This window comes from Dryobates pubescens, chromosome 29, assembly GCF_014839835.1.
Source record: "Dryobates pubescens isolate bDryPub1 chromosome 29, bDryPub1.pri, whole genome shotgun sequence".
Lineage (NCBI taxonomy): Eukaryota > Metazoa > Chordata > Aves > Piciformes > Picidae > Dryobates > Dryobates pubescens.
In genome coordinates this window covers 9,361,809-9,389,181 of record NC_071640.1, presented here as the reverse complement: position 1 = coordinate 9,389,181, position 27,373 = coordinate 9,361,809, and the positions used below count along the sequence as shown (strand labels likewise).

General features: G+C 48.4%; 1 protein-coding gene across 1 annotated transcript in view; it reads right to left on the bottom strand.

Moving 5' to 3' along the window:
• The window catches only part of ASTN2 (astrotactin 2), a 423,548-nt gene that overhangs the window by 29,158 nt on the left and 367,017 nt on the right, over positions 1-27,373 (bottom strand). Inside the window, exon 20 of the mRNA XM_054174585.1 lies at positions 10,522-10,663. Within this exon, the coding sequence (XP_054030560.1) occupies positions 10,522-10,663 (142 nt within the window). The remainder of the gene's footprint in view (positions 1-10,521; positions 10,664-27,373) is intronic.

Sequence of the window (27,373 nt, the reverse complement as noted above, 5' to 3'; positions counted from 1 at the left end):
AGACCAACACCCACCTCACATCAACCTCCTTTCAGGCAGTTGTAGAGAGCAAGGAGGTCTCCCCTGAGCCTTCTCTCATCCAGATTAAACAACTCCAGTTCCTTCAGCTGCTCCTCACCAGACCTATTCTCCAGACCCTTCACCAGTTTTGTTGCCCTTCTCTGGACTTTTCTCCTCACTGTACAGGAAAGCCAGCAAAGGGTGCAGCTCAGTTTTAACACATCTGGTTTACAGGTTGGAAAAGTCAGGAAGAAGCAGCTACACTGAGGTTATTTGTTAACCTTGAGTGTTTGCATTGACCTGCTCTGGTGCAAATTCATCTGACATTAGTGGGAGCTGTGGCTCTGCCAGTGAAGACTGGGCTGCATCAAAAGATGTGTTGCCAGCAGAACCAGAGAGGTGATTCTACCACTTTACTCCATTCTGGTGAGACCTCACCTAGAGTACTGTGTACAGGTCTGGAGCCCTCAATACAGGAAGGACATGGACCTGATGGAGGGAGTCCAGAGGAGGGCCACGAGAATGATCAGGGGGTTGGAGCACCTCTGCTATGAGGACAGGCTGAGGGAGCTGGGGGTGTTCAGCTTGGAGAAGGGAAGGCTCTGGGGAGACCTAATAGCAGCCTGCCAGTACCTGAAAGGGGCTACAAGAAGGATGGAGAGAAATTGTTTGCAAAGGCCTGCAGTGACAGGACCAGGGGCAATGGCTTCAAACTAGAGAAGGGCAGATTTAGATTGGATATCAAGAACAAGTTCTTCACTATGAGGGTGGTGGAACACTGGGACAGGTTGCCCAGGGAGGTGGTTGAGGCCCCTTTCCTGTAGATATTCAAGGTGAGGCTCAACGAGGCCCTGGGCAACCTGATCTAGTTGGGGATGTCCCTGCTGACTGCAGGGAGGTCAGAGCAGATGAACTTTGGAGCTCCCTCCCAGCCTGGACCATTCCATGATTCCATGATGCTCCCAAAATGGAGATATGTCTGGCTACTTTAACATTCTGCAGCAGGGACTTGGCCATCTAAGCACCAACATAACTTGAGACAGACCATGAGGGCTGTGAACCTGTGAAGCTGAGGGTTTTCTAGCCTCAACACATAGAACTGGAAAAGGTCCCAGAATGTGGACACTCCTGACAAGTTCACTTTAAAGTAAAAGAGTTAAGCAGCAGTGGTTAGTGGAGTAATTGCAGGCCATGACCTACCATGCTCCTTCTCCACCACCAGAACCTAAGGCTGCCTGAGGTCTAGGGAAAGAATGGCTCCTGTTGACTACAGCACGGTCTGGACCAGCCCCCACAAGCAAAAAGAGGACCAGCACAGAAAAGCCCAGTTGCAAAGGAAGGAAAGTGCAAGCCAGCTTCTTTAGCAGGGGCAAACAATCTCTAAACCCAAGGAACAAGTTAAAGATCACTAGAGGTCTACTGGAAAACAGCTGAGTTGAGGAGCTGCCTGTGCAGGGGCTCTACCATCTGCACACCTCCCCCATGACAAACTCCCTGCAGCTGGGAACAGCCTTGTCCAAGGACCTTGAGGAGGAGAAGGGGTGGCAGAACTGGAGGAGTTGATGTGTGCTGATAAACTCAGGACCAGGAGGTTGTGCCTACAGATGTAACACTGTGCAACTGAGGAACACAGCTGGTGAGGGACTCTCTGTGCTGTTGTTACAAGAAAAGGCTGGGGTGGGAGGTGCTGCAGGTGGCCTTTGGAAACATGAAACAAAAGAAATGTTTAACTAGTTTTATGGACTTGCAGGTCATAGATTAGATATATGCACATTGCTGGTTTGAGCTCAACAGATCCAAACATTGCTTCTAAAGAGTGGCAGAAAATAAGGGCAGGTGGGATTAGCTTGCCACTTACCTTTTTATTTGGACAAGCATCATCTTTTGGGCCAAATATCTCCAGCTTTTGGGACCTTGGGTCCAATCCAGAGTTCACATGAGCTGATTGACTCCCTGGCTTGAGGTTTAGATAAGAGCTGTGGATGTAGTAGTAGCTGAACACCTGGGCACCAGCCCAACTTGTCACATCCTTCCTAGAGCACACTTGTGGATACAACTAAGCTGCTTTTGCTCACCCCTTAAAGCTGTTACAACTTGAATCATCAGACTGAGCTGCTACTGGGTACAAGGAAACAGTCAAAGAGGTAAGCAGAAACTTCCCACCCAAATATCAAGGTGCTGGCTAGTGAAGCATGAACCCACACGTGGCAAAGCCAAACATCATTTTGCAGAGGGAACAAATCTTCCTGGGGTGTACAAGAAGCACCCAGCCACAAAACTATACCTGCTGAGGGGACAACCACCTTGAGAGGGACAAGAACAGGAAAACATCACCAGCACCGTCCTAGGTGAGGCACCAGCTCAAATCCAGCTACAGCCTAGCCCTGCCAACCCAGCTTTGCACCCTCCCTGATACCCCCTTTGCTCTCCTCTTGGCTTGGCAGTGCTGGTGTAAAGCCATGGGAGTGCCAAGCGACCGCAGCCGTGCTGCGTCTGGCTTGGGTTGGCTCAAGCACAGCCTGCTTGGATCCCTCTGCATCACGCCTGCCCATAATTTAAATTCCAGGATCAGCATGGGCAGGGATTGTTCTGGGCTGTGTGCACACCAGCCAGACTGCAAGCCCGACCTGGAGCTGCAGACATGATGTAACACTGCCTCTCGGTGTCAAAGCCATGGTGCTGTCCCCTGCAAGACCAGTGAGCATCGCTCCTGACAAGCACCCAGGATGGACTAGAAATAGAGGGGGGGGAAAGTAATTTTCTGCCAAATTGCCTTTTCTGGGAAAAAAAACACAACAACCAAACACAAACAACAACACACTGAAAATAAGAGAGGGGAGAATGTGAGACACCAACCCACCCAGCAGCACTTTAAAAGCCCCTGACTTGGGTTGCTTGATGTGCAGTCTCAGGTGCCTGGGTCCTAGACTGCATGATGAAATTAGGAAGAGGAGACTCTATTTTTGTGCAAGAGGCACTGCTTAATCCCCTGACCAAAAAAAAGCAATTCTCCTAAGCTCTGCTTCATGAATGCACTTAGGTGAGTTGTGAGCAAGGGCATCCCTCAATTCTGCTCAGCTCCTGAATTGCTCCTGAAGCAATTCTGCTTCAGCCCACTGAAGAGCTTCAGGCATGTCACATCACCTCCCCCTGCCTCAGTTTCCTTAGCCAGGAAGTGGTCAAAAAGAACAAAACCATTTGCCCTCTCCTGACTCATTTCTCCCCACTCTATCTGCTCAGGTGGCTAAGAAATCCCCCAGCATAGAGTGGCCAGCAGGACCAGGGTAGGGATTGTCCCCTTGTACTCAGCACTGGTGAGGCCACACCCTAAATAATGAGTTCAGTTTTGGGTCTCTTACTACAAAAAGGACATTGAGGTGCTAGAGCAGGTTTAGAGAAGGGCAATGAAACTGGTGAAGGGTCTAGAGCAGAGTTCCATGATTTTGTGATTCTAAGATAAAAGAAACACCCTGTCCTGGATGGGGAGGGGGTTCAAACCCCACTGAAAGAACCAAACCTCAGCTTTCCATTCTTCAGGACAAGGTGCTCTATATTATGGAGAACTGATGAACAAAGAAAGGACTCCAACACCACAGCACAGAGAAGCTTTTGCTGGCTCAGAGGCAAATGGAAGGCAGCAAGGGCTGTGTTGATATTGATAGTGCATCTCTCCTACTTACCCTCCCATTAGTCAATGAGATAAAACTTGGACAGCTCTGCACTAGTGGCATTAGGTTTCTACACACTCAGAAACTGGAATACTCTCCAAGTTCATAACTGTAAAGGGTTGGTGATAGGGGATTGATGATGAGGAAAAGCTGGAATTGCAGAGGTCCATTTGTCTACCATAAGACAGAGGCCAATCTCCTCCTCTCCACCCCATTACCATTTCCAGAAAGAATCCTACATTCACACACTCCCCCAGATGCAATATACTACACAATGACCATACCTCCTCCTCCTCCTTGCTTCAGCCACCCTCAGAGGAGTAATGGGAATGGGCCTGGACCAGCCAGGTTTAGGGTTTGGATTCTGGGAGTTTCAGGGACAAATCCAAGAATGTTATTTCAATCTAGATGTCCTGAGGAAGGGGTGGGAAGGAGCTGGCAGTAGGAGGCCACAAAGGCTGTTCTGCTTCTCCTTGTGGCATGAGGTACGAAGAGAAGTAGAGAATCTGGGAAGAATAACCTGGCCTTTCCAGTGAAAAGGACCAAGATGCTCATATGCTTGGCAGATACTAGGGAAGAAGGTTCCACTGGAGTCAGTGAAAGGTGCCTGCTGAATCCTGATCTGCCCCAGGGGGCTGCATACAGGTGGTAGAGACAGAGCTGAAGGACTGAGGCACAAATCCAACCTTTAGAAGGGTGATGGAAAAACGTCAGTACAAGCAACACTGCACCAGCATCTGGAGACCCTGATCTGATTGACAGGGACTGTGAGAGCTTAAACCTGAGCTTATAAAGGGGACAGGCAAACTGATGAAGATGAAAGTTAGGCTTCAATGACTCAACAGAGCTAATGGCAAAGCTGAGCACTAACTCCAGCACCTCAACAGGCAATGAAGAAAGCATGAAGGTCTTCTCTATGGTTTTTATAGAAGTACCCTTCTGACCTTGGAAAGTGCAACAAGAGCCCAACCTACCTCCCTGCATGGGACTTCATTAATATCACCAGAAACAGTGGTAATCTCCTTCTGCTGAGCCACTGACCTCTCTGTACAGGCCATCTTTCACTGGGCCAATCCACTGCAGTGTGGCACAGATGAGCCCAGACAGGTCAGTGCTGGACTTCAGCACAAACAAGCACACATCTGAGCCAGCATTTGGGCAGGCTGGTTCTGAAGCAACCCTTATGTGCTGGGGAAGAACAAGCCTGCAGTTAGAGCACAGACCTTGGATTTAGCAAACACTTGTTCAACTCCTGGTGCAACTTGCATGAGCTTCCACAAGCCAGGAATGCTTGAGAAGAAACTACAGCCATGTGCTGCTCAGCTTCAGGAAGCTGGAGAGCATGTGGAATAGAAGAGGTGGATTTGATGAGGCAGCAGAGCTCCTGTGCACACAGGGGACGCAGCCAAGGGCTCTAACAGATGTGTTTTAACCCATGCCACCGAGCTATTTGGGGTCTGTCTCTGATTGCTCCAGTGCTCATTCGTGTGTCTTCCTGACAGAAGACCAACAATAACAATTAGTATCATATAAGGAGCAGTGGACTGCTGCCAGCATCAGCAAACTCTTGAGCACCAAGGGTTTCCATTCCACTTCTGATCCCAGCTCTGCACAAGGAAGAGGCCAGTCAACATTAATCAGCCTTGCTTTGGGCCAGCTCCTTTAGCACATTCAGCTTGCTGCACTGCAGTCACTGTCTCTCCATGCTGTGATGGGTTCCCCATATTCAACACCTCACCAAAAATGTATTTTCCCTCTTAGCCCACACATGGTGACAGAAGCTAAGCCTGGCCATGCTGCCCATGGCCTCCAGACCCTACAGGAAATGATGCTAGTTGGGCAGGTCTTGGTGGGGCTTGGTTGTGGCCAGGAGTTTTGCATTGTCAAGCTGAGGTCTGACTGAATCCTATTCCATCTGATGGCAGTACTCAATCTTCATACCCTAGAAAGAGGTTTCCACCTTTCCAGCACTCCAGGAATGTGCTCTCCCACAGCCTTTGGGCTGGTTAAGGATCACCCTGAGGAAATCCTATCTGAGCCAGCAAAGAGAAGGCAAAGTCGAGGCTCCTTCTCAGCACATGAACACACTCCAAGGAAAGGCTCTGGAAGGGATCCTGATGACTTCCATATTATTTCCAGTAAATTTTGTGCTGATTCTTGGCACAAACACTGGAAATGAATAGGCTAGGTCAGGAATGTAAATAAAGTGAAACATTGGGATTTAATCTAATCTATAATTATAGTATCTGAGGTTCAGGGAAGAAGTTGGTGTGCTTGCATTGCTGCTCCATTGAGGAACTGGAGGGGTTTTTTATTAGCCTTTCCAAAATCTCAGTTTTTGGCTGAGGGATACTTGGTGTGTCCCCAAGTATCTGAAATGAACGTGCTGGGCTGGCAACGCTGCCGTCCGGCAGCCGATCAGGTACAGCTCAGCAAAGAGGCATCCCCAGGCACTCAAGGAATGACAGAGAGAGAATTTGAGATGGATGAGGTAGGCTGAAGGCTCAGGGAAGCTGTTGGACACACAAGGGAAGCTCCTGTCTCCACAATGAAGATTTGGTTGGGTTTTAGGGTATTGAGCTATGCAAGGGCCATGCTGAGTGTAAGTTCAGTCCTCCAGGCTGATTTTGCCCTCCGAGACAAGGCAAAGCTGTTTCCCTTGACTGGTATTTGGTGCTTACTGCATCACAGGTTGTCTGTCACAGCATGGTGCTGCCAAGCTCTCAAACCATCCCTCTGACCTTAACCACTGTTCAGGCTGCTTAGTCCATGCAAGACAAGGTCTTAATAAACACATAGACCTCTTTTCCTCTACCTTCCTCACCCCATCCTCTTCCACATCCACCGGGGAGGAAACTTGACAGACTGCTCTGGTCTAGCTGACCTCAGGGGAGAACAATTCCCTCTCCTGTAATCCCTTTTGTAGGAACTATTAAGACTTTGGTTATTTTAAGTGCTTAAACCAAACTTGACACTCTTCAAGGACCATGCTCAGTGTCCCTGTGTGTGCACATGAATGCATTCACGTGACTGCAGCATGGATCCCATGCAGCATGGGCATCCATGCCCAGTATCCTGGCAGGAGTGTCCATGTGTGCATGTCAGGTCAGGGAGAGAGAAGGATAAAACCAGACTTTTTTTGCAGACCCAGAACAAGAGGTGATGGTTTGAAACTAAATGAGGGAGATTCAGACTGGAGAGAAGGAAGAAATGTTTGACACTGAGGGTAGTGAGCCACTGACTCAGGTTGTCCAGAGGTAGATGCCCCATCCCTGGAACCATTCCAGGTCAGGTTGAACAGAACATTCAACTAGTTGCAGATGTCCCTGCTGACTGGTCTAGATGACCTTTAAAGGTCCCTTTCAACCCAAACCAATCTGTGATTGTATGAAAAGGGCTGTCAGGCAACATGTTTTCCTCAGACTGAAATTGCAAAGGACAAAGAAATTAGTTCTCCTTTTGTTAGTTTATGTTTTGAAACTACAGAAGTCTCAAAAGCAGAGGAATCAATCAGAGTTTATTTGTTTGCTCGTGGAGCTTTTTGTTTTGTTTTGCTATTCATACTCAAGCCCAGCTTTGATCTGAAGCTGGTAATGCTCCAAACTAATGGTCAACAGCAGTCTAATTGCCCTAGGTACTGCAGAAGGGACAGGATGTCCGAAACATTTACAGAGCAGAAGAGAATTTCATGACCTCACAGTCCCTCCTCTTGGTTTATGTGACATCCTCAGGCCACTGAGGGTTTGTTTTTGAAGAGCCCTGATGCTGCAGCCTCTGTGTGCTCACCTAACAGCTTGGAGAAAAGCACAGGCCCCTGCCACGTGGCTCTCATCAGGATCATACCCATGCCAGAGCCCTCCAAGACAGATATTTTTCATAGAAACAAATAAAACAAACAATTGAAGAAATGACCCCATGCCCGTGTTTCTGTTGTTGTTACATCTGCCTGGGCTCAGGACCCAGACTCAGCCTCATTTCGCTGTCCTGACTTTCTTCATGCTCTGGTGCAACTGTGTCATAGAATCACAGAACTGTTTTGGTTGGAGAAGACCTCTAAGACCATCAACTCCAACCATCAGCCCAACACCATCATGGCCATTAAACCCTTTCCCAAAGTCCCGCGTCCACACGTTTCCTGAACACCTCCCTGGGGAGCCTGTTCCAATGCCTCAGCACTATTTCTGTAAAGAAATTTTTCCTAATGCCCAACCTAAACCTCCCCTGTAACAACTTCAGACCATTTCCTCTCATTCTATCACCTGATACTAAGTAGAAGAGACCAACCCCCACCTCACTCCCACCTCCTTTCAGACAGCTGTAGAGAGCAATGAGGTCTCCTCTCAGCCTCCTCTTCTCCAGACTAAACAACCCCAGTTCCCGGAGCTGCTCCTCACCAGCCCTGATCTCCAGACCCTTCCCCAGCTTTGTTGCCATTCTCTGGACACACTCCAGTACCTCAATGTCCTTCTTGGAGTGAGGGACCCAAAACTAAACCCAGTACTCAAGGTGTGGCCTCACCAGTGCTGAGTACAGAGGTACAATCACTTCCCACTCCTGCTGGCCACACTATCGCTAATCCAGGCCAGGATGATGCTAGCCTTCTTGCCCACCTGAAATGTATGGACAGCTGAGCAGGGGACCATTGAATGTGTGTGCCCATGCATTGTGGAATTCACAGGTACCAAGTGAACACATGCTGGTTAGGTCCCAGGTTGGAGCAAAGGTTGTGTGTGTGCTGGACATCCCTGCAGCCATGGCAGTGTGTGCACATGGTGGGCAGTGGTGTATCAGTCCACATAGGTATGCTGGGGCATGCTGTAGCAGATGCCAAGGAGGCTATGATGTACTGTGTGGACATGGCACATTGGTTTTGATGCCTGGGAGTTTTCACACAGGATCACACAGGGTGTTAGGGGTTGGAAGCAACCTCCGGAGATCATCGAGTCCAACCCCCTGCCAGAGCAGGACCACAGAATCTAGAGCAGGTCACACATGCCCTGCAAGTGCCAGTCTGAACATGTGTCCATACATGTGCGTTTAAGTGTGCACAGTCCTGGGAATGGTGTGCCAAGCTCTGCTGAGCATTAGCTGAGGGATGAAGCCAACACTTTGCATCACCCATGGCCTGTTCCTGCAGAAGGATGAGGTCCAAAGCTCCTCAGTGCCAGGGGACTGCTGCCTGCAGCCATGCCTTCCCACAAAAACCTACTGTCTCTCACCCAGTGGCACCTTGCAGAGAGCAGGAGCTGCCCACAGCCACCCCAGGACACTGGGCGCTGCTGACTCTGCTTATCCCCACCGCAGTAATGTGCCTCACGTCTGTGAAGCAGAAGCCTGGCTTTGATGAAGGAGATGACAAAAGCCCAGACAAAGCCTTCTGCCTTCCACCCAAGGCTGTCCCAGCCCTTTGCCGACATCAGGAATTAGATCACAGAGCCCCTAAAGCGATGGGTGAGTGCAATTATCCCTGCCCAGCAGATGGGGAAGATGATTTGGCAGCCCAGGCTGCCCAAGAGCCAGACCTTCTGGCTCCCAGCTCTGTGTGTTCACCTCAGCAGCAGCCTCCCCATCAAACCCAGCAGCTCTTCCCTTGCCCAATGTCCCTGGCAGCTGTGAGACAAATGACTGAGAGCTCACAACCAGCTGATTTTATGGGCAGCAGGTTATTAGCAAGTTCTGTGGTTGCTCCAGCCTCTCCCTGGCACCTTTTCAGAGCAGCCCAGTTCCCAGAGACATTAATAACTGTATTTAAGCATTATATATATTTAACAAGAAAACATTTACAATTATTAAATGGCAAGAGGTATCATTTGGAGCCCATTCCTGGACACAGCCCTGCTCGAGAGATGTGCAGTACAGGCTTCTCCTTCTGCAGAGGTTGTCAACATACTGAACTGGGGAGGTGGTGGAGTGGGAGGCAAAGGGAAAGTATTAATCAAGACCTTAGAAAGTTCTCGCTGACAGACCATTTGCCAGCTCTTGCTTTAAATGCTTTTGTGGTCCCATAAAAAGTTTCATTACTCACTACAAAATGTGTTTTAATTATTACAGTCTCTCTGACATTAAGCCCTGGGTGTTTCTCTCTTGCTCACTCTCTCTCCCCTCCATCTCCTTGCCTTATTTCTCTATTCTTTTCTCTCTTTCTGTTCTGATTCCTGATATCCCCCTCAAGACAGAGGATGCCCAGGCTAAGGAGCCAGACTGAAAAGCCCAGACCCTCTCCAAACAATAGTGAAGGCAAAGTTACTCAGATCCTGAAATGACCCTCTTGCTTTGGACACTAATTGCTCCACAGGATTCAAACAGAAAATCCAATCCCATGTGCTCAAAGAATGTCTCAGAAGAGTCAAGTGAACAAGAACACCAGCACTGGCATGGTCACCCCTCCCTGCAGACATAACTGGGTGGTGGACCAATGGATTTGGTGTCTCTCTGATCTGCTAAACATGTCCTACTCATTCAAGCAGAGATTTAGATAATCAACACCTATCACACTTTGGGCTATTTTGGTCCACCAGGCATTTGGCAAATGCTTCAATCTGACCATGAGCTCAGTTCATCCACGAGACACAACCCTACCCACCAGACATGGACCTGCAAGCCTAAAGTACTGAACATGTGAGTTATGCCAGTGAGGTCTCCCACAGACTCCCAGTGCCTCCAGCACTGTACTGGCAGACACTGGTTTTCCATTTCACTAGCTGAGCCTTACAGCCAAAGCAAGAGAGAGACTCCCATCATGCCCAGTCTCTAGTGTAACACAGTGCTGACCAAAAAGGTCAATAACAATTAAATAACAGCATTGGAGATCCCCTCCCTTGTGCCCAGCACCTCCCCACACTCCTCTCCTTACTTGTACAGACCATCTGGCTCCAGGCACTTGAAAATGACTGAATAGAGGCTGGTTTCAGGGACATCTCCATGGCTCCTACCCGCTGCCACACAGGACGTTGCAAGGCCAGAGAGCAAATCATCTGCAAAGCTCAAGGATTCTCCTGGGGAGCAAAGAGATGAGCAAGACATCAGTACAGGTGCAAAATCGTTGCTGACCATTTAGCAAACACTGTAGGAACATCTCTACACAGGACAGGTGACCAACAGGTGTTTAGGAGGAGACTTGATAGGGTGCTTGGTCGCATGGTTTAGTTGATTAGGTGGTGTTGGATGATGGGTTGGATGTGATGATCTTGAAGGTCTCTTCCAACCTGGTTTATTGTATTGTATTGTATTCTATTCTATTCTATTCTATTCTGTTCTGTTCTGTTCTGTTCAATTCTCTGCTCTGCACTGCTATGCTATTCCATTCCATTCCATTCCATTCCATTCCATTCCATTCCATTCCATTCCGTTCCGTTCCATTCCATTCCATTCCATTCTATTCTATCCTATCCTATCCTATCCTATCCTATCCTATCCTATCCTATCCTATTCTATTCTAACACAAAGTCTGCTTGGCTGTGGCTGATAGGGATAGTCCTAGGTCTGGGACAGGAACCCACCGCAGAAACCAGGGCCACTGCCAAGTCATGGCTGGGACAGCGGAAGGGTGCACTCAGTGTACAGGCAATGTGTGGGCTCGATGCAAGCACCACAACAGGATCACACACCAAGGGCGTGCTCCAGGTTCCCAGAAGAGCTGGAAGCCTGACTAAACAGGGCTCTTCCTGCCCTAACTGCATATTTAGTTCTTAAAGGGGACGTGGCCCTGCTCGAAAATCACCTGCCACAGTGAAATGTGTTTCTGCTAGGTTCAGTTATAAGGAAAGGAGAGATTTTTAGAGCTTGGATGGAATTGCTTTCAATGTCCTGGGGCCTTTGGTGTAGTGTTTTTTCTTTTATTATTCAACGAAAATCAGTAGCTTTGCATTCCCTTCCACGTGCAGCCTGCCAGCTCCTGGAGCTATGACTGGAGTTCCTTCCCTCACCTCTTCATGAGTATTTGAACTTTAAAAAAAACTAATTAAAAATGATGCTTTTTTCTTTTTTTTTTTTTGTCTTCCAGTTTATAAAGCTTATTAAACACTTGGAACATGACCCAGCTGAAACTCAAAACACTCCTTTTTATTAAGCTTTTTGGACCTGATTAGCCACTGCCCTGCAACTCGTATCCTTCAGTGGGCAGCCTGTCTGGCAGTCAAAGCTCACTGCAGAGCTCAGCAGATGAAGAGAGGTGATTCTGCCCCTCTGGTCTGCTCTGGTGAGACCTCACCTGAAGGACTGTGTCCAGTTCTCCAGCCCTCAACATAAGAATCATAGAATCACAGAATTAATAAGGTTGGAAAAGACCTCAAAGATCATCAAGTCCAAACTGTCACCCAACACCTCATGACTACTAGACCATGGCACCAAGTGCCACATCCAATCCCCTCTTGAACACCTCCAGGGATGGGGACTCCACCACCTCCCTGGGCAGCACATTCCAATGGCTAACAACTCTCTCTGGGAAGAACTTTCTCCTAACCTCCAGCCTAAACCTCCCCTGGCATAGCTTGAGACTGTGTCCTCTTGTTCTGGTGCTGGTTGCCTGGGAGAAGAGACCAACCCACACCTGGCTACAACCTCCCTTCAGGTAGTTGTAGACAGCAAGAAGGTCTCCCCTGAGCCTCCTCTTCTCCAGGCTAACCAACCCCAGCTCCCTCAGCCTCTCCTCGTAGGGCTTGTGCTTGAGGCCTCTCCCCAGCCTTGTTGCCCTTCTCTGGACACGTTCAAGAGTCTCAATGTCCTTCTTCAATTGAGGGGCCCAGAACTGGACTCAGGATTCAAGGCATGGCTAACCAGTGCTGTGTACAGGGTAGAATGACTTCCCTGCTCCTGCTGGCCACACTATTCTTGATGCAGGCCAGGATGCCATTGAAGAAGGACATGGACCCAACGGAGTGGGTCCAGAGAAGGGGCACAAAAATGACCAGAAGGCTGGAGCACCTCTCCTATAAGGAGAGGATGAGAGAGGTGGGGCAGCTCCAGGGAGACCTTAGAGCAGTCTTACAGGGGGTACAGGAGAGCCCGAGGTGGACTTTACAAGGGCATGCAGCACTAGGACAAGGGGCAATGGCTTTAAACTAGACTTAGGTTGGACATTAGGAAGAAGTTCTCCACAATGAGGGTAGTGGAGCGCGGCAACAGGCTGCCCAGAGATGTGGCAGAGGCCCCATCCCTGAAAACATTTGTCAGGCTTAATGGGGCTCTATCTGGGGATGTCCCTGCTTACTGCAGGGGCGTGGGTGGAATAGATAACCTTTAAAGCTCTCTTCTAACCCAAACCATTCTATGATTCCCATTTCACATCAGCGTAACCAAAAGCCCAATGTACCCAGCAGTAAAAAAACCAAAGCAGCTGCCATGGTTGTAGCCCATAGCCCATTCCCACTGACAGGAATCAGAGGATGGGCTGCTGCAGCTGATACAGCTGTGATGATAGAAGCAAACCTGGACCCAGCTTGCCGTGCTGGGCACCTTGTGCACATGTCAATGTCAGGACACCTAGGCAGAAAGAGGAGAATTCCCCTCTCAGTGCTTTTCTTTATGTGTTTAAAAGTAGAAGTGACTGAGGACTACTGAAATGGAGCACAACTCTCAGTTCTTGGTACAGACCACAGGTGGTACAACTGGCCCAGAGCACCTCACTGTGCAGCTGGATTACCCAGGTAGAACAAAAAACTCCCTCCCCCAGCCCCCCCCCCCCCCCAACCTGCATCTGCATCTTGTCACAAAATACACAACTTGGTAACAAATGTGCCCCTTGGCTAGAGAAAAGAGCAGCAATAAATTCTTTTCCTCCCTAAAGGAGTCCAAGCCTTAATTATTCATTTTAATGCTCCCAGCACGACTTGTTCTTTCCAAACTTGTTTCAGGCAGCTCTGTCACTGGTCTCTGTAGTTCAACCCAGTCCCTAGCCCTGGGGACTGTACCAAACCAAATCCCCAGTCCCAGTCTGTACCAAACCCCAAATCAACTCAACGGGCAGCTTGGGTTGGCAGTGGGAAGATCACTGTTTGCAGTCATGAGCGCTGAGTGGCCTTGAGCAAGCCCCTTAGCTCTGGGTTTATGGTTTAAACAAACAAACCAACCCTTGCTGCTCACTTCCAACTTTCATTCCTGGCTCTTTTCATAGGACATCAGGCTGGAATGGGGAACTCCCTGTCACCAGAAGTCCCTGCAAACACACACTGCTGTGACTTAAAACCCAGATGAATCACAAACACATAACAGAGAAGCAGGACCAGATGTTGGGTGACCGTTGGACTCGGTGATCTTACAGCTCCCTTCCAATCAAAATGGTTCTGTGATTCTGTGATTTTGCTGCTGAACAAGAGCAAGAGCTTTTAGGCCTCTTCAGATGTCAAGTAACCTTCCTTCTGACGAGGAAGAACTTCCATGTTGAGACAGATCATCCCCTGAGTACTTGCTGCAGGATCTCAGTCCTTCCTCCAGAGTAATCAGGATTGACAGGTAGCCAGTGAAGGGCAGCAAAGAAAACCGCTGGGCAGAGAGTCTGTGGTGAGCAACTGGGCAAGACCTAATGGAGATCTAGACTGGCAGTCCATGGGTACAAGGAGCATAAGTCAGGATATGTGTGTCAGGAGAACTAAAGATAGGATGGGAGAGAAAAACAAAGGGCTGAGACAGGGAGTGCAGAGGGTGGAACCAGGCTTGAAGAAGCTGGAAATGGGATGCAAAGTGTCATGTGCAACCACTGAAGTGTGCATTCAAGCTGCACAGATAAGTCTCCTAAAGGCACCCACTACCTTCTGAGTACTCATGTCTGCAAAGGGGGTTTCTGTTCCCCTGTACAGGAGGAAATGAAGCTCTCAGGGTCTGCCAGACCATGCCAGCTTGGGTTAAACCCAAACCCTTGCAATAAAATCCCTACAGCAAGAGGGTGCATTGTACTCAATGCTGAGCCTCAGGGAAACTTTCCCCTCTCATTGGCCCTGCTACAATCGAACAAAAGCAAAGAGGTTGTTATGAAAATAGCAAAACAGATGCTAGCAAAGGTGCTGAAACCTCAGCCCCAAGGCTGGGAGGCTTTCTGCACCTGTATAAGCAGCAGTGAGGTCACTGGTGGTGCCAGACTGTATGGACCATGCAGCTATGATGGGGTGGGCTAAGGGACCCCCCATGGACAACAGAGCTGTCAATCCCCAGTGAGCATGGGAAGCTGCTTTCTGTGCTGTCCCCAGGGTGAAGCGCAGCACATGGCAACTTCATTCCTTCATCTCACACAAGAGAAGTCTTTCTTTGTCCAGTTCATGTTGCTCTGAGAGCAGCTGAAACGAAATTCTCTAAGCCTTCCCTAGGACCCAAAATCCAGTTATTTCCTTGATTCAGACTGGGGCCTTGTCAGTGGGATGCAGGTAAGGTAACAAGCCTACAGGAAAGCTGGAGCGGGACCTTTCATAAGGGTGTCTAGCAACAGGAAAAGGGGTAATGGTTTGAGGCTGAGGGAGAGTAGGTTTAGACTGGATCTTAGGAAGAAGGTCCTCAATATGAGGGTGTTGAGACTCTGGAGTAGGTTGCCCAGAGTGGTTGTGGATGCCTCCTCTGTGGGGATGTTTAAAGCCAGGTTGGATGAGGCAGTGAGCAACCAAGTCTAGTTGAGAGGAGTCCCTGCCCCTGGTAGGGAGGTTGGAGTAGATGATCACTGCCCACAACAAGCCCATGCAGTGCTACTGGCTGGGCACAGAGTGCCTGGAGAGCAGCCAGGAAGAAAGGGACCTGGGGGTACTGGCTGATAGTAAGATGAACATGAGCCAGCAGTGTGCCCAAGTGGCCAAGAAGGCCAATGGCATCCTGGCCTGCATCAGGAATAGTGTGGCCAGCAGGAGCAGGGAAGTCATTCTGCCCTGTACTCAGCACTGGTTAGGCCACACCTTGAATCCTGTGTCCAGTTCTGGGCCCTTCGGTTTAGGAAGGATGTTGAGATGCTGGAAGGTGTCCAGAGAAGGGCAACAAAGCTGGGGAGGGGTCTGGAGCACAGCCCTGTGAGGAGAGGCTGAGGGAGCTGGGGTTGCTTAGCCTGGAGAAGAGGAGGCTCAGAGGAGACCTTATTGCTGTCTACAACTCCCTGCAGGGAGGTTGTAGGCAGGTGGGGGCTGGTCTCTTCTCCCAGGCAATCAGCACCAGAACAAGAGGACGCAGTCTCAAGCTGTGCCAGGGGAGGTTTAGGCTGGAGGTTAGGAGGAAGTTCTAACACAGAGAGAGTGATTGCCCATTGGAATGTGCTGCCCAGGGAGGTGGTGGAGTCACCATCATTGGAGGTGTTCAGGAGAAGACTTGACAGGGTGCTTGGTTGCATGGTTTAGTTGATTAGATGGTGTTGGGTGATAGGTTGGACGTGATGATCTTGAAGGTCTCTCCCAACCTGGTCTATTCTATTCTATTCCATTCCATTCCATTCCATTCCATTCCATTCCATTCCATTCCATTCCATTCCATTCCATTCCATTCCAACTTAAGCCATTCCATGATTCCATGACTTGCTGGCACTGCAAGAGGCAGATGGATCACTAATGTTGCCCTACCAAGGAAAAGTGGTCTTGGGATGTTGTAGCAATAGAGGAATGCTGACTAAAGATTGTGATGAGAGATCACAGTATTGCTCATCTAGGCTTATGAGGAAGGCACAGGGAAAGCAGAAGGGAAGGCTTCACAGGGGAATCACAGAACACAGAAGTTTTACCATATGAGCAGAGACACAAAAAGGCCTAAGAGAGATACATGACTGCAAACACATCAACAGGGCAGCACTTAGATGGATAAGAAATATTTATGCTAATGGGCAGTAATTGCAAGAGAAAGTAAATTGGATATGAATAAAGGGGCTGCTCCTGAGAAGGGCAAAGAACTGTCTTCTGAGAAGGAGTTTGATCACTTTATAAAAGGGATTATATGGATAAGTAGCTCCTGATGGAAAGCAGAGGGGCTTCTCTTTCCCATCTGGACTCGTGGTCTCACACACCCCACCAGCAAATATAAAGAAGGATTTCAGCCTCCCAAAGCAGCCCTGAAGCACAAACCTTGTAGATTGCTGTAGTATCTTTGCTCATGTTATTAAATTTCAGAAAGAATCCAAAGGTTCTCTGCAGAGTAAATGATAGCTGAGTAGATGATCTCTGTGGACTAGGAGATATTTTATTGACCAGACAGCCATCTGTGTCCTTCATTAATAGCAATAAATAATTGATGTCACACTAAATAAAGCAATAAGCTGTTAGAGCTATCAAGGACAAATGACCAGCTCCTCTGAGGAGGCCTCACCTATGTTCACTTCTCCACAGTAAAAAATCCAGACTGGAACTTGGCATCACCATGGTAAGTGCTGTGCACACAGCAAAAGTTGCTGCTTGCTGCACACTGAGCAATAACTGAGCAGCTGCGCTCAGGAATGCTCCCAGCTGCATATCAAATCCCTGCAAGACTCTCTTCCCTTCATTTCTGTGCCACTGCCTTCCCAGGACTGCTCTGCCCCAAACCATCCAATTCCCCAGGCAGCTTTTGAAAAATCAAACTCTGCTCTACTAACGACTGCTGGGAAGATGCTGCTCTCTCCAGGTGGCCTTTTCCTTCTCTCTCCAGTCCAGTCCCTCACTACTGGCTTGTCTCCTCCTGCAGGCACAACTGTGGAGTTTGGCAAGCCACCTCTTTTTGGTCTGGCCACCCCAAAGCATGTACATCAACCCACTGGTGATGCCTCTGGGATTGCCACCTGGGAACTCAACTCAATGTTTAGTCTTCAGGAGGAGGAACCCCCTGACTGAGCTGCCTGCCTGCAAGGCTCAGTTGGCAATCTGCTCTTAAGCAAGCACGTTTCTAGTAGCAGGAGGCTCATATGGGCAGGAGTGGGGACTGAGGAATGAAAATGGATGGGAGCAGGCTCAGAGTGCTCCCTCACAGCATCCAATAGTCTTAGCCTGCCTCAGTGCTTCCAGCATGACTGCTGCCAGCACCCAGCAGTTGCAGATGGCAGGCAGGATGAATCACCTATCAAGCATCCCACCCAAGACAACAAGAGCTACGGCCTTGAGTTCCTCCAGACTAAACAACAGAGTGGGGCCGGGAGCCTCCAGGAGGTTAGAGGAGCGAAAGGAAGCTCTGAGACCCTCACAGGCATTCCCACACCTTCAGCCCGTGTCCCTGTGCCAAGAGCAGCAGGAACAAAACCCAGGCAGTGAGAACCAAAGTGGAAATGAAGATGAGAAGAGACCTCCCTGCTGCAATTCACCTTTGAGATTCCTAGAAAGAGCACAAAGGGAGAAGCAGGAAGACACCAATGTCTCTGTCTTGAAAGCTTCTTCACTAGACTGGGTGAAACCAACCCTGCAATGCTACCAGTCACTTTCTTCTGATTGTGTTTTTCTTTTGTTTTGTTTTGTTTTTTTTTTTTTTCTGTCTCTCTCTTTCTCCCTTTTGCTTTTTTTCAACCTGTTTTCAATTTACTCTTGTGGCATCTCTGACTGTGACCTCATTCTGGTACTTAAAGGGGGGGGGGGAAGAAAAGGAGAGAGAGAGAGTGTCCTTTAAAAGAGAAATGAAAGAAATCATATTTTATTTAGCTTGGTTGGTTTTGAAGCTTTAGCAGAAGAAAGATTAACCTTTTCTGCCTAACTTAATGAAAACAAGGAGAAAGGCTGTATGGATAAATAAATATCTGTGTGGGTACGGCGCAGGCACGATCGTGTTACAGCCCCGGTGGAGCTGTAATGGGGAACAGGCGCGTTCCTGCGCTGCGCCTCCCAATTCCCCATCCATTTTCAAGGAAAGAAAAACAGAGTAGAATGTCAGAGGCCCAAGTGGGCATAAACCAGGGAGCCCAGGGAAGGCAGATGGGGCCCAGTGAGGACCTCTGTCCCTAGCAGTGACCTCCAGAGCAATGCCAGTGAAGCAGATGGAGAGAGAGAGACCTTACTCCACTTTGCTCTTGCCAGGTTTTGGTTCCTGAAATGAGGAAACAAATGGCATGCTCGGCCCTCCAAGTTGGTCACCTTTTGGGGGTCCTCCTTTTCCTCTGGGGCTCTGTGGAGAAGGAGGGGAGGTTCAAAAGAGGACTGTGAGCAGAAGGTTTGGACCAGGGTTTTGGATGGTAGATGGGGAGAGCAGGCTTGCTGGGCGGTCTGTCCACAATGAGGTTGTACCTGGGGTTAATGTGCTTCAGATCTGGTGCTTGGTGGGGGGAAGGCAGTGAAAGGGGGCTTGTCATGGAGAGGATGTGCTGATTTAAATCAGTGTAACAGAACTGTAGGTGACAGAGCTGTTCCGATTTACATCAGCAGATGGTCTGTCTCGCTGCCTAGAAGATCATTAAAAGCAAACCGTCCCCACTGATCCTGGTGGAAGGATGTCAAAACCTCCTTTCCTACATGGCTTGCCAGGTTATAAAAGAAATAAAAAGACCAAGTTATTGCTAAAAAAAACCCAAACAAACAACCCTCTGCCCACATTGTGGGAGCATCCATGCATGCCAGCGCCTTGTGTCAGACGGGAGCTTAAGCCCCACACCAAAAGAAGCCTGCAGTCTCTGAAATAATATCTTTCTTGTGACTTTTCTCAAAGGCACATCCTTTGGGAATCCCTTTGCCTGGGCACAGGTTCTCTAGGTTGCAACAGAGAAAACAGTGATTATTATTCTGTGCAACTGGAGGCACTCACTGACCGACTCGTACAAAGGCACAAATTGCAGCACTTCACTGAATGACTTCACCTTGCACAAGGTGGGAATTTTGGGGGCAGCTGCTTCCTGTGTGCTTCTGGACACAATTAATAATGCTGAAGATCTCTCTCTGGTCTTCCCAGTTCTTCTGCTGATGGAAAGCTGCAATTTGTAGGTAGCTAAATTAAAGGAGCAATGCTTTAGCTGAGCTAAGAGCAAAAGTTGCATTCCAGTGTCACAAAGGTCCCTCGAATGGCTTCACTGTGCTCACCAGGGCTAGAGCTTGCTGTATGTGGAGGGACCATTTGGGAGTGAAGGATGGGCTGTCTCACACTGTTCTTACCACGAGCAGCCAGTTGAACAGAAGGAAATGGTCTTCATTTGGATGAGCTGCAATGTTCTGAAAGCATGATGCACACGGCTAATCATGAGTGTATTATTCTTCTTTTAGGGTCATCAGTAGGACTCACTGCTCCTTCACCTGAGCTCTCCACAGACTGCTTAGCACAGTTCTTTCAGAGTCAGTGTCTAAGACCTCAGAAAAACTGCTTCAACTCATGTAAGAATGCATCACCTCCTCCACCTCCCCAAGGCAGCATGCTGCTGGAGGAGAGTGAGAATTAATGCTTTTCATTCGGTGCCATGAGCCCTCCAGTATTTCTCAAGGTTCACTGGGTTGCTAAGGGTCAACCACAGCCAGACACAAGCTGGCTCTGCTGTGCTTGGAGCCATCCAGGCATGAGCCAATTCCAATCTCAAAGCCACGTATTCACATTAGGATGGTGGAGAGTCCAAGTGAATTTATCTATTCCCTTGGAGTTTGTCTCGGGCCCTGCAGCATGTTAAAGCAGTTACTTGATTTCAAGGCAAAGTGGGAACCCAGTTGTGCTGGGAGTTGTGCAGACAAAGCAATGACATGAGATTTGTCCTCAGATACTTCTCGTCTGGCAAAAAGATTTTGTCTATCACCACAGATCTAGTTCTCACTCTCATCACCACAGATCTAATTCCCACCCTCATTTTTTTGCTTTCCTTTCATTTTTAGCTTTGTTTAAATTAGAGATTTCTAAATAATGGACCGTGGGTCCAGACCACTTGGTGGTCCCCAAGGCCTGTAGCCAGCAGTCTGCAGCAGATCCAGGGAACTGCATGGAGCCTTACATTCACCAGGAAGCCCATCAGCGCTGCTACAGCCCCAGAGCCACTCTTGCACCCTGTGAAGTGGTGTGTCAGACACTTCAGAGTTGCCAACAAAACCTGTATCATCACGTCTTTCCTCCTAAACACATGAAGCTACTGCACTCTAGCAGTTCCTAGGGGGATGAGCTACTGTTTAAAGAAAGACTTCCAAATTTGGGATGCAAAGATGGCACCCAGGACCTGGGCTCCACCAATCCAGAGCACTGCAAGGTTCCATTCTCTGCTGGAATTAAGGTGACTAAACACAAAGGGGAGCAGCTTTCACTGTGAGTCCCCTCAGATGACAAATCCTGGGATCCTTCCTAAAGAAAGGTCAACGACAAGGTGATTCTGGCCAGTCCAAGTGGGCCCTGGGGCATACACCCACCACATATCTGACTTAAAAACCTCCCTAGTACACGCATGTACTGACCTGCCTAATACATGATGGTTTGGGAAGAAAGCAGGTGAGATCTGCCAAATAGCAGGGGCAGGTTTTTTATTTCCAGTTCTACTCAGCAGTCTCATTATTTTCAGCTCTTTGTGACCAAATACTCCAACAGTTTAATGCCCCACAGAAGCCCACTGGCTGACTGGCTGAGCCGCTGGAGCCCAAGCCCTGTAGACATCTGCAAACACCAGACTAGCAGGAAGGGGAAAGAACATTTCCTAGAAAGAGACTCAGTGTGCAAGTAATCACTACAACCATAATTATCTTGGGTGGTTTGTCAAATCAAATTAATGTAAACCTTTGCTGACAAGTCATCAGCTGCTCTCTGCTTCACTTCTCTTTGCACTTACTGGGAAAGTGGAATTTTTGCACCTCTTAGATCAGCCAATTTCTTCCATATTGCTATTGTTGTCTGACCCTGACCCTGGTCCCTTCTTACACTTTATGGCTCAGCACTGGAAAGTGGATCAAACCACTGCCTGTAGTGGCAACCAACTGAAAGAAAATATTCTTTGGTCCCATTTATTCTAAGCAGAGGTTATAGACGTTGATGAATTAATGATGAGACTTTGGCCCAGCATATTCTGAAAGGCTCAGCACACACAACTGCAGCCAGATCTGCAGCCTGGTAGCCAATGAACACTTACAAGAATTGGTCCTGATGGAGGGACCTGCATGGAACCAGACCTCCTATTTGGCCCTGAGATGCATTTTTGGACATTTGAGAATGTGGGGGCAGCTACTCAGTTCATAAAACCTCCTGTAGCTCCCTTGAAGTCAACGGAACACTAATAATTTACACTAGCTGAGTTTCTGCGCCCTGGCTGTGAGCTGCTTGGAACAACTGCACCATAATGGATATTTCAGAACGCCTGTCTAAGATGGATAGGAGAACATCAGTGCATAAGAAAAGAGAGACTTGGTTTGCTATGATTTCCAAAGAATTATTGACCCATATCTTGCAAACATTTGCACATGTTTAGCTTTATTCCTGCGAGCTGTTCCATTCCACTCGTGTGCCAGACAAACTAATGTACATGCTTGCAGGGGCAAGGTTAAAACCTCTGCAAACACAGCAAGTCCTAAACATTCTTGGAGATACACTCAAATCCTCAGATCCAGACTAGAAAGCTCAGCACTCGACTGTGCCTCGTTTCCTCTCTCCATTTATCCAAGCAGGGATCACAAGAGAAGCCAAATGCAGTATCAGGATAAAACTGAGAAAAGAATAACGAAGGCGGTGGAACATCTCCCTCATGAGGAAAAGCTGAGGCCTCGTTAGCTTGGGGGAGACTGAGAGGTGACCTCATTCATGTTTATAAAGATGTGCAGGGCAGTGTTGGGAGGATGGAGCCAGGCTCTGCTCAGTGATGCCCAACAATAGGACAAGGGGCAATGGGTGCAAGCTGGAACAGAGGAGGTTCCACATAAACAGAAGGCAAAACTTTTTCACTGTGAGGGTGCCAGAGTCGTGGAGCAAGCTGCCCAGAGAGGCTGTGGAGTCTTCTTCTCTGGAGACATTCAAAACCTGCCTGGATGCATTCCTGTGTAACCTACTCTAGGTGGTCCTGCTCTGGCAGGGGAGTTGGACTGTATGATCTTTTGAGTTCCTTTCCAACCCTTAACATTCAGTGATTCTGTGAAGAAGCAATTATCTGACCCAGCTCAGAAGACAGGAAACACCCACTTGGTCAGGTCTAATGCACACAAGACTTGACAGCAGTTGTTGAACAAGGAGTTACCTGGGTTGCCAGAGCAAATTCACAGCACCTTTCTTAACACAGCTAATGGATCAGCCACTTAGCCACTTCCCCATGATGAAGTTAACATTTCTCTTCACAATTTTGATTCATTGAAGGCACAAGCCAGTGAAAAGGAGAAAGAGCTGAGAAGCTCTTGGCCACGAGGAGCCTACTTCAGCAACTATCATCACATCAGCAGGCACTCCATCTTTTCCACTAAACCTGGAGGTGAGACAGGATCTCCTGCACTCCTGTGCAGTCCTGCTGCTCACAGGAACAGAACACAGCATCGGACTGCTCTGATTTTGTTTCCCTGGGGACAAAACACATCAACAAAGTACCTGACTCCCAGAGACTTCAAGGCCCTTCACAAAGGCCATTAATGTCTCTGAAGATGTGACAGCAATTCCACCCCTCAGCCAAGACATAAGCTCCACAGGGACACACACCTGCAGTGATGGGAGAGGCGGCAGGGATGCAAAAAGATGAAATCACTTTTTCAAGAGAGTAGGCAAATGGCAAATTTGAGGCTAGAAGCCAGAGCCCCAGTCCAGATCTCTCACCAGCAAAAGTTGGCTTTCATCTCTGAAAGACTATTAACCCTTTTTTACAAGTGAGCAAGCTCCAGGCACTGCGGATACCTGCCAGAGTGCACAGCAGGACGCTGGCACAGCAGGAATGCCTTCTGCTCTGAATTTTAAGTCATGCTTCCCAAAAACCAAGACAAATCAATCCTGGCAACCACAGGAAAGGGGAGATGTTAGTAGCCAGGACAGCTCTGATGGATGATGTCCCCTGGGAACCCACCTCATCAAAGGCTCTCTGTGGTGGGAAGAGTTGTTTGACTCCCAGGTGTCCTTGGCAAAATAAGGTATCTGGGCACACTTCCCATCCCGAGGATCACTGATCGCTCTAGGATGGCTAGTTGGAGACACGTCATCACCAGCAACTCTGCAACATCTTACCACTCAGATGATGAAAGACAGATTCCCAGCATGACTACAGTAGGATTAAGCCAAGTGGGAAATGGACTCCAGGGCTGTTCCGGCGTCTGTGCTAATGAGGGAAGCCAGCGCCAGGTAGCCAGCCCAGAGCTCCTATGCTGTGGTTATCACTTCCCTCCTTTCTTCAAAGCCATAAATAGAACCCAAACATCACTTGGGTCATGTTAGAGAGATAAGGTGAGTCTCTCCCATCCCTTGCAAAGCCTTAAATAGAAACCCCCAACTCTCTGTGCTAAGCATCATGCGTAGGACGTTGACATTTAGCAGCAGGGAAAATTACCCGAACAATGAGGCTTCTCAGGTCTCTCTTCTCCCCTCCCTTCCCCTGGTCTCCTGGAAAATGTTCATAAAGTGAAGTGGAAAAAAAACCCCAACCCAAACCCCACCAACCAAACCCCAAGCTTCCTAAGGTGGAAATAACATGTAGAGTAGAAGAGTGAGTCAGGCTCTAACTGTGCACGGGTCATCAGTCCTGAAGGCAGAGATGATTCACCAAGGAAGCAAGAACTAGAAGGTAGAAGAGATCAAAAAGAGAGTGCAGAAAGGAAGTTGTATCCAAGAACAGAAGGAGAAAAGAATTCATGAGATTCATGCACCTTGCCCTTTATCAAACACCACTGAAATGGAGCTGACGCAGGACGACTCACCTGATAGTGGTGAGGTTATTCCCTTGGTGCTTTGTCCAGTATTTCTATATGAGAAGGAGGGTGAACAGACTGCAATATCTCAATCCATCCCCATTCCCAGCTCTTCCCTTCCTTCTTCTCCTGGTTAAGATGCTCAGCAAAGCCTCACCTCCCTGCTGCCCCTGCTTCCACTGCTCCCTTCCTGCACCCACTCTCTTTAAGCAGGGCAGCATTATGAGACTGTTTTCCCCATAAAAGATGCCTTCAAGGAGATGAGCAAAGCAGGGCCTGCTCAGGGTACAGCATGCAGTGGGGAGGCTCTCCTGGGACACAAAACACATTGTCACAAGAGATGGAGAAGGGTACGAGGCTCAGGTGCCTGCCAGAATGCTCTGCTGCTCTTCCTCCTATTCACCCTCCCTCCTCTGTTGATTTAATAATCATAAAAATTAAACCAAACAACAACAACAACAAAATTGCTCTGAAAAAAAAACAACATAAAAAGAAAAAAGAAAAAGTCCTCCCTCTCCACTTCACAATGAGAGCTGTAAAACTTTTTTTTCTCTGCTTGGAAAATTCTCCTGCTCAGATTTTCCTACTGTTTAATCCCTGCTTTGAGTTACACAGAATGAGTAAACACGTTTTATAAGGTTCTAATTCATACCTAACCCATACAGTTTATAGCTTAACATAGTAAAATATACACACAGAGTTTTTATGCATACATATATACATACAGTCACAGATACACATAAAATAGCCTCGGTCCCACTCCTGCAAGCCACCCAGCAGCAGGTCTGCTGCTCCAGCATGTGCTCAGCCTGGTGTGCTTAGGTGTGAGGTAGAATACATAGAATACATAGAATAAACCAGGTTGGAAGAGACCTTCAAGATCATCGCGTCCAACCCATCAACCAATCCAACACCACCCAAACAACTAACCCACGGCACCAAGCACCCCATCAAGTCTTCTCCTGAAAACTTCCAGTGATGGCGACTCCACCACCTCCCCAGGCAGCCCATTCCAATGGGCAATCACTCCTTCTGTATAGAACTTTTTCCTAACATCCAGCCTGAACCTCCCCTGGTGCAGCCTGAGACTGTGTCCTCTTAGGGGAGTAGTTTCCACTCCAGATTCCTGCAGCCTTCTTTGTATGGAATAATCAGTCAGTCTCAGTATTCAGTATTCAGTATTCAGTATCACTAAGGTCTCATTAAGGGAATGGTGGGATCCACTGCTCCATCCCTCAAAGACTAAGAAATGCCACTGTGTGGTATCCCAGGAATTACTTTAGTCTATTTTCTGCCCAGCAAAGGCCCATGACAGGGTGGCAGCAGAAGCTGGGCTGGAGAAGCTGTGGGAAGCTCAGCTACCTGCAGCCACGGCCAGGTGCCAGGCAAGGATGTGTCTGTCTGAAAAGCAGCTCTCTGCTGGAAGCAATTAGAGAAAGGCTGAAGGGGGGCACTCAGTTAGGAGATGATCTATGGTGCAAACACAACCATTTGTTGCTCTGGAGAAAGGTAGGCAGCCTTCACACTGAACTCCTCCATGAAGCAGTGGGTAAGGCTCAGCCCTGATGAAGCACTGCAAATATCTTGCCCTGTGCCAACCTCTGCACTGAGCTGATGGAGAAGTAGCTCCTCCTCTGCAACATAACTGCGCCCTTCAGCTTTGCCTGAGACCATAGAGGCCAGTTGTGATGTGCTGTGTAAGGCTGAAGAGCCGTCTGGACCTCAATCTCCCACTCCAGCTGCTTGAGAAGCAGGTCTCAGGTAGCTATGGCTGTGGCTGCCTGGACCATATCCCCAGGGGAGCTCACACTGTTACCATTCCTCTTCATTCCCTCTGCCTGTTCCTCCTGGTAAACCCAACGTTTCAATTTTTCACAACTGGCTTGAAGACTCAGTGTCTTGTTTCTGGGAGCTTTTTTGATACACAGTCCCTCCAAGGATGCAGAAAAGCCCTTCAGGTAATCAAGGTGGAATCATGGGCACTGTTCAAGCCCATCCTGGCCAGTTCTGCAGTAACTTGTCACTTGAAGGCACTGACAAAAGCCTTTGCTCAAGCTAGCAGTTCTAAGTTGCTTCCAGCCACATCAGATGTGGGCTTCAGGCCCCATAATACTATTTTCATTTTCCTCCTCCTCCAACAAAATAAACTGAGTGTTTATTTCCTGAATGCTCTGGTCTAAGAAAGGGCAAAACTTTCCTGTGGGAGCCAGGTGGCTGGAAAGGGAAGGCAGAGGCAAATATTTGCTGAATTTGTCAATGAGCCCTTATTCCATTTTTCTTATTAATATTTATTTAGACATAATGTGAGGGAAACCTGCTCAGACCACAGCAATGTGGGAGATTCCACTGTTATTCTCCTTGTACCAGCCACTGCTGGGGAGGGAGAAGAGAAGAGAAAATAGAGACAAAGTAAGGGTGTCAGAGAGTTCATGAGCAATTCAGAGACAGTCACAGGCTTTTGTCTTGGCTTAGCAGAAGCTGATGGGATGCCTTGAGAAAGTCAGTCACAGAAAATAGACTCAGAATAATTTGGGTTGGAAGAGACCTTAAAGGTCATCTAGTTCCAGCCTCCCTGCTACAGGCAGGGACACCTCCTACTGGACCAGGTTGCTCAAAGTCTTGTCAAAGGAGGGGGGCATCCACAACCTCCCTGGGCAACCTGTCCCAGTGTCTCACCACCCTCACTATAAAGACATGTGATGGGTCAAAGAGGTGGAATATCAGCCTTCCTTAGTGCTATTCAAGGCACAAGAGGGGCTTTGAAAGAACAAATTCTCTCATTATAGAGCCCTCTGTGGTTTTCTTGTCTTTTAAAGGAAGGAATCGTTAATGACATGGAGACAAGGAGAATAAACTGCAAGCCCAGGGTTAGTAAATTGTGAGAGACAAACCTGATGTATTTCTTCAATGAGACAGTTCATTCCCTAGACACTGGGAAGCGTAGTACATCCAATTTGTCTGGGTATCGGGAGGCACCAGCCATGACACGACATGGGTAATTATTAGGGAAGCTTCAAAAGATGGAAATTAGCAGAAGAATTACCT